Source organism: Mus caroli, chromosome 13, assembly GCF_900094665.2.
Source record: "Mus caroli chromosome 13, CAROLI_EIJ_v1.1, whole genome shotgun sequence".
Lineage (NCBI taxonomy): Eukaryota > Metazoa > Chordata > Mammalia > Rodentia > Muridae > Mus > Mus caroli.
The window spans coordinates 41,659,739-41,667,232 of NC_034582.1; the positions used below are offsets into that span (position 1 = coordinate 41,659,739).

The 7,494-nt window shown below is 46.6% G+C and overlaps 1 protein-coding gene across 1 annotated transcript in view; it reads left to right on the forward strand.

Moving 5' to 3' along the window:
• The first annotated feature begins 287 nt into the window (after window positions 1–287).
• Window positions 288–7,494, forward strand: part of Rbm24 (RNA binding motif protein 24) — an 11,279-nt gene continuing 4,072 nt past the window's right edge. Inside the window, exons 1-3 of the mRNA XM_021180882.2 lie at window positions 288–1,230; window positions 2,233–2,356; window positions 3,782–3,836. Of these exons, the coding sequence (XP_021036541.1) occupies window positions 1,063–1,230; window positions 2,233–2,356; window positions 3,782–3,836 (347 nt within the window). The 5' untranslated portion in view covers window positions 288–1,062. The remainder of the gene's footprint in view (window positions 1,231–2,232; window positions 2,357–3,781; window positions 3,837–7,494) is intronic.

Consider the following 7,494-nt stretch of genomic DNA (forward strand, 5'->3'; position numbering starts at 1 on the left):
GCTAAGAAAACTTGAGAGCTCTTCTCACGGTTCAGACGCTAGAGGAGACAGATCTCCTTGGTCCCAGGTGTTTGGGAGGGGACTGGCCTCTGTACAAACCACCCCAGGTCCCTGGGGACTCTCAAGTCAACTATTCGTGCCAGCGAGGCCTAGCGAGAAGAGCTAGCTAGCTAGCGTGGTCTGCTTCAGAGCCTCAATCAGCTCACTCTGGGTCCCTGCGGGAATCGCCAGGGGTCTTTGAGACTTTGACCAGTAGGAGCAGGCAGCAACAGAGCCAGGCCGCCTCCAGCCGTTTCCAACTCTGCCCCAGCAACAGCGCCAGAGCCCCAGCCAGGCGACCCAGCGCCGCGCCGCGCGCGGGGAGAGAAGCAGCTGTTCCCAACAGCTGGGGGGCGGCGGCGCCGGGCGCCCCAGGTGCTGTCCCGGCCAATCGCAGGCGTCCGGCCCGCCCCCTCCCCAGCCGGGCGTCGACCCCCAGGGCCGCTGGGGAAAAAGGAATAGAGGGTTGGAGAGCGGTCCTCCGTCCGCACTGGTGTGGCAGCTACTAAGCAGAAGGGACGGTTCCCAGACCGAGCCGGGCCCAGCACCGCGCCCCCAGCTGCCACCTCCGCGCCCCCGGGACACGGTAGCCTCTGAGCCAATCCCCATCCCACTAAGCCACTCGATTTTCTTTTTGAGAAAGAACCATCTACCTCTTCTGGGCTTGGAGACCACCACCCTCTCTACATTTAAGAAAAAATATTTGTATTTTATTTTATTTTTACTTTCACGCGGGGTGAGTGCAAAAGGCTCCCACAGTCCGCGGCTACGGAGCTGGTTACCCGGACGATCCGGAAGGTCTGGACAGTGACCGGACGCGGGGACTGGAGCAGAGCGCCTGGGCGAGTGTCGGGGACAGTGGGCCACTTGGGAAGCCGCGCGCCCAGCGCCCACGCCGCCCCCTCGCCCCCGCGCGCGCCCTCGGCCCCCGGCGGCCGCCGCGCGCTGCGGGAGACGCGGAGCCCGAGGACCAGGCGCAGCCGCAGCCGCAGCCGGAGCCCGAGCCGCGGGGCGGGCGCGAAGATGCACACCACCCAGAAGGACACGACGTACACCAAGATCTTCGTGGGAGGGCTGCCCTACCACACCACCGACGCCAGCCTGCGCAAGTACTTCGAGGTCTTCGGAGACATCGAGGAAGCGGTGGTCATCACAGACCGGCAGACCGGCAAGTCCCGGGGCTACGGATTTGTAAGTTACGTGGAAGAAGGACTCAGGGTGGGTGGAGAGCAACTAAGAGAGGTCCTGGCCAAAGCGATCAGGCCAACAGGGATTAAGTGGCCCCAGGCCCTAGGGAGGCAGAGATTAGGATAAGGGGCACAGTGGGACCTCACGGGACGCCCGTTCACTCGGAGCTAAGCTGAAACTTTAAGCGCGATGGGGCTTGGAGAAGCGAAGGGCCGTGGCTGCCTCGTGGGGTACAAAGAGGACCTGAGGCCATGCTTTTTCGGTGGCCCGGAAGAGCCTGGGAAGGAGAGATCGGGGATGCGGAGAGTTGGGAGGGAGGAAACAGAGCCCCTCACTGTGGCATTCCCGGGTTGGAGGCTGGTTGTTAAGTGAGCTGGTGCTTTGTTTAAAAAAAGAAAAAAACTGTGTGTGTGTGTGTGTGTGTGTGTGTTGTTCAGGCCCGGGGAGGGCTAGAGCTACCCACACACACATACACACACACACACTTTACATCACTATCTTTTAAATTGCAAAGGTAGATTCTAAAAGGAAAAGAAAAGGCTGCACCTCTGGGTGTTTGCCTAACTGAAACAGCACATTAAGCTTCCTGGAGATTTAAAGGGGCAAATTCAGCAGCCCAAAGAGCTGAGAGCCCTGGAGCAGGGCAATCGCTATTGTCGCTGGGGAGCAACCAGCTGGTTTGGGGCTGGACTTTGTTTAAAGCCCACAGTACCTCTGGGGCCCCGGTGGGAATGTAAAGGGTAAATCTCCGTGCGAATTCAGAATGGTGGCTCCCAATCTCTGTTAGGCCCCACATTAGCACCCTTCGGACTTTGGGTGGGGGCGGAGGGGGTCCTTCCTTCCTTTCTTCTTTCTGCTTTTTTTTTTTTAAGGCAGAGAATGAAGAGTTAATGTTCCAAACCCCTCCCAAATAAGAAAAGAAAGGCAGCCAGCTCAGTGGCTTGGATCCTTTTCCTTCAGGGGTTAACTGAGGGCTCTGTGTGTCTGTCTGTGTATGTTGCTAAGGTCACCATGGCTGACAGGGCTGCCGCTGAAAGGGCCTGCAAGGATCCCAACCCCATCATCGATGGTAGGAAGGCCAATGTGAATCTGGCATACTTGGGAGCAAAACCAAGAATCATGCAGCCAGGTGAGCAACACCCTCCTCCCCCTCCCCCTCCCTCCTCCCCAACTCTCTACCCATCTGTAGACAGAGCCCACTGCCACCCCCAGCCCAGAAAAGCCAGCTTCCTGAGACCCTGTAGCTCTGTTTGGTAGAACTTGAGCTGGTTGTTCCACCGAGGCATTAAAGATACATGAACGTTGTAAGAAACGCCTCTGGGTACTTGAGATGTTCAAAAATAGATCTTAGGGTCCAGATAGCTTGCACTCAAAAGTTAATTTCTGTGTTTTCCTATACAATGATAGATGTTTTTGTCTGCTTTCAGTTATCCAGTTTTTACTAGCCACTTGTGGATAAAAAGGTATACTTACGTGGGCCTTGTCACCTCCAGCCAGTGAGCCTTCTTTCTTAGTGTGCTCTAGGCCAGTTACACTGTGCTCAGAGCATGCATGATCTGAACCCTGACCCAAGATGGACATAGCACATATTTTCACATAAAGTCACAGAGTACTAGCAACCACATAGGAAGATTTCACCTTCACAGTTTACAATTTGGGGATTTTTTTTGTTTGGTTTGTTTTGCTTTGTCTCTAATGATTTTTACTTGGAGATGAGAAATAATTTACTAAAAATCCCCATAGCCGTTAGTTTACAATATTGCTTTGTCTGTGTGGAAACCTGTTGTATTACTTGGGAGTGTTCTTTACATTTACGGAAAATAATTCACCTGAGGGTTGAGCAAATGACTCCGGTCCTTTAGGCAAGCAGCTCTGTTGCCGAAATCATGTACCCTTCACTCAGCCTTGGCTGCAGAAGTTTAGAGAGAGAGAGGTTGACATTTCTGTTCAGGAGCCCAATTGTCAGAAAGGAAATACGTGGAGAAATACCCATGAACATTCAAAACTCTGTCTTTCTAAAACATCTTCTCTATAAAACTGTAAGAATCGTGCACGTACTAGTCTCAAAAGAGCGATGGGGAATTTTGTTTTTATACAATTTTAATACTATAAACTGTAAAATGGAAAACTTTTCAAGGCATGCCATAATGTTCCAAATTGCAAAGACTTTTTTCTTTCTCTTCTCCTCCTCCTCCTGCTTCTTTTTCTTCTTTTTTTGCTTGTGGCTTGGAACTGTAGGAATATTTGTGAATTTAACTTCATTGTTGTTTTTGGGTCTCTCTCTAAATATTTTCAAATCTTTTTTTATGTCTGTTAAGTAAACTTTGCAGAGTTTGTTTGGTTTTTTTTTTTTAAGTTTTCCAATCTTAGTCTATTCAAATGTTTACTTAGGATGAATGATAACATTTATAAAGCATATCTATTTTCCATATAGAAAGAACAGTTTCATAGGAGTGGTTCTTTTTAAATCACAAATTGTGACTGTAGTTCCTGTGTAGGAATACGATGTCCCTAACTGTGCACAAACAGGGATTGTGGTGTGTTTTATTGCTAGGTTTTGCCTTTGGCGTTCAACAGCTTCACCCAGCCCTTATCCAGAGACCTTTCGGGTAAGTCAATTTGCCAAGCCCTCCCAAATCACAACTTGGTGACCATTTGTCTCCCTGCCTTTTTGTTATGAACAGACAAGGTCGACACATGGCAGAACATTCTGGGTTTTGCATATTTATATATGCCTATGTATTTTTTTAATGCTGATACTATAAATATTTTTAGATGAGTCAAGTTATCTGACCAAGTATGCAGTCTCCAAACCAGCCAAATGTTGGGCTTATGATTAAACAAAACAAAACAAAAACAAACAAAAAAAAATCAAAACCAAAAATACCAGGTACGACGTGTGCACAAGACATGTGTCCCATTCACCATTCCTGCTGTTGGCTTGACTCAATGTGATTTATCTCTTTCTAACCTGACAGGGCTCGTATACAGTTAAGCTAACTGATCAGAAGGATGCGGTGATGAGAGGTGGACTAGTTCTGTTTGGAGTTAAACTCTGTAACCAGTAGACTCAGACACACAAGCTCAGATGGTGATTAACCATGCATGGATGTTGGTGGTGCTGTCTTTATTTTTTATTTTATTTTTTTTTCACTATACTTGATAGCCTTCCGTGTGCTTTATTTTTATTTATTACAGTCATGAAGTGGTGTTGATAGCTAAACTGTGTGCTTTGACTTAATTGAACAGAGCTGTAGTGTCTTCTCTTTCCTGGGGAAGGGGCTCTTTGCCGTTTGAGTTTGGTGGTGGCGGTGATAAGCAGTGTTGACCTTTTGACTTTGCCATGGGAAGCAAAGGGTCTTTTTCTCCCTTCTCCTGCTTTTAAGCTATTAGCCTGTGACTTCCACTTAACATTTTTTTTGTAGTGAGTGCTAAATCGTGTGATTTCTTTCTGTAAGAATATACAGATTCACTGCTTGCATGTTGTAAGTCTGTTTTCTGGGAACGGGGCTTTTCTTTCCGCAATGTCTGTCTACCACCAGGTCTTCTGATGAAGTTTCACGAGCTCTATTCAGATTTTATTAACACTCACCAGTTGGGGCTCCCCCGACCCCTTAATTCTGTTTGTGTTTTGTTTTGAGTAGCACAGTACTAACTCCCACCTTGTGGACCTAACAGGTCAACAGCCTGCTCACATCTCTGTTTTCTCTGGGTCCTGTTATTACCAGCCCCTTAAGTCCCCAGTTCCATTACATTAAACAGGACACAGGAGGAAAGCCACCATCCATTTATCCTGGACATTAGAGTCTGTTTCTTCCATCATCCACCTGATTGATATTGTTGTAACTCTAGGTCTTTTTTTGAATACCCATGTTTGTTAAAGAATTTTATTGTTAGCCAGCTTAGTACATAAAGATCTTTGTGTATCACCTAGAAGGCTAGAATGTGTCTTCACAGATAGATACCTACTGTAAGCCTCTCCTAATAGAAGCTAACGACAACAACAACAAAAATAAGTAGTAAGTTGACTTAGATGAAGCAAGCCATATTCTTATGGACATCTTCTTAGTACCCTCTTGTTCTTTTAATCTATTAGTAATTCATTCTTAGAGACGTCTGCAGCTTTTTAAAAAGCTATAGTTAAGTATAGCTCTGTACCAAAGGCCCTTCCAAGCCAACTTAGGCAAGGACACCGAATGAGTTGATTGGGCCACATTCCCTCCATCCCTCCTTCTTCTTCTCCATTCCTCCCCTCCTTCCCTTCCCTCCCCTCCCCTCTCCCACTGCTGTTACTTCACCGGTGTGGCCTATCAGTCAACTTGAGACTATGGAAGAAAACATACATCTGTAGGTGTAACAGTGGGCTCAATCCTGACCTCCCAGGCGTCATCCTGAAAGAGTATAAAACCAAATCAATTAACCACTGTTCTGATGTGTCCATTACTTTGTTATAAAAAAAGGGGGGGGGGGAGGGATGTGTCTTCATCTGAGGGAAGCAAGAAGCTGTCAGAGCAGCCAAGAATCACTCATTGAGAAGTGGCTTGGCATCATTCAGAATCCCAAGAAAACACGTGGATTGGGAGACCAGAACAAACCAGTGAGGAGGAGGGTAGATTTGAAGTAGATGAGACCACCGGGTGTGTCTAAATGGTGTGTGATGAGATGAACAAGCAGGGAGGCTCAGTGTGCAGACAAACTACAGCGCTGGCTATATCTGGCCTGGCTGTGATAGCCCTTCAGGATCCTTTGATAAAGAAAGTAACCCAGAGAAGGGGAGAACCACCGGGGTGATGTGTATTTCGTGGGACTTTTAAATCAAGTGTGTTTTTATAGCAACCTTTTGTTTTTCATCTCTTCTGATATTAACTGTCTTTATGATGGATGGTGATTGTTACTGCATGCATAAATTGTTTGAACTTGAGATTCAAGTTGAACTTGAGATTCGAAACAGATAGCATTCCAGGTAGACCAAGGAAGGCTTCTCTTCGTTTTTGAGTGTTTCTTAGTCTGTAACCAACAAATCACACCTGGTCACCCTAAACTGTGTATGAATGCCGTGTGTTCTTATTTTAGACTTTCCTGGAAGCAAGCTTGAGAATTTTAACGTTGTACTTGTTTGAAAGGCTAGTGAGAAGACTATTCGTTTTCTGCAGTCCTTAAATGTCCCCCCGGGTTACCTAAGGTCTCTAAAGACAAACACATTAGTTGAAAGGACTTCTGATTTAGCAGAGGGCAGATGTGGATGATCTTGTGGGCTTGGTGAACATCAGCTTCTAAGGAAATGGTCTCTATTTGAAAGAAGTGTTTTCTCGTCACAGCTCTGGGAAGGAGGTGCTACAGCTTTGTTGAGTAGAGATTTAAGGATGAGTTTATACAAAGTTAATCATACACTTAAGCGTCTACTGAGTCCCCATTTCAGTGTCTAGCTGTGTGCTATAGATGATCCGCTGTACCACATGTGCAGAACAGATCAGAGAGACAAGTGAATTGTGACATTTAATCCTTACCATGAGCATTAGAAAATGACCCTGTTAAGGATCATTCTTGAGAATTAAACAAAACAAGTGCAGACAGGTTAATTAGCTCCCCCACTGATCAGAAAACCTCTGGCCGTGTTAGATGTGAGTCCAAGTTCAGAGTCATGGTCTGCCTCACCTTGGAAGCTGTGTCCATCCCTTGATGTTAAGCTATAGCCAGAAAAGGCATAATGTCCCCGTCTCATCGCCTACTAATAAAATAACCAGTGCTGGGTAGGGCATCAGACAGAAGGAGAGAGACAGCAGATAAGTGGTCTTAAGGAAGCCTTTGTGAAGAAGATGAGCTAGATCTCAGGAGGAGGAGGAGGATAGGGTGCTCTGTTATTAAGCATCTACTGTACTGCCCACTGGAGGCTCCTCTCATGGAGAACTTTCATATACAGCATCTCTGGGCTGGACAAATGTCATCCTCTTTCACAGAGGAGCAGCATGAGATAAAGAGGAGAAGTAGACTTCCAAATGTTTGTGTGTACCAAGAGCTAGATCTAGGGTGGATGGATAGGGGACGTAGAGACTGGGGGAGGGTTGGCATTCTGGGTGAAGAATGGATGTCATGTGCTAACATGGAATCTGGTGATCAGTGGCATGTAGAGGAAACAGTAAGATGCCCGGCTGACTGGGTCCAAAGAAAGGTTTTACATATATATATATATATATATATATATATATGAGAGAGAGAGAGAGAATCATGTGTATATATATAATATATATATATATATATTATATACAC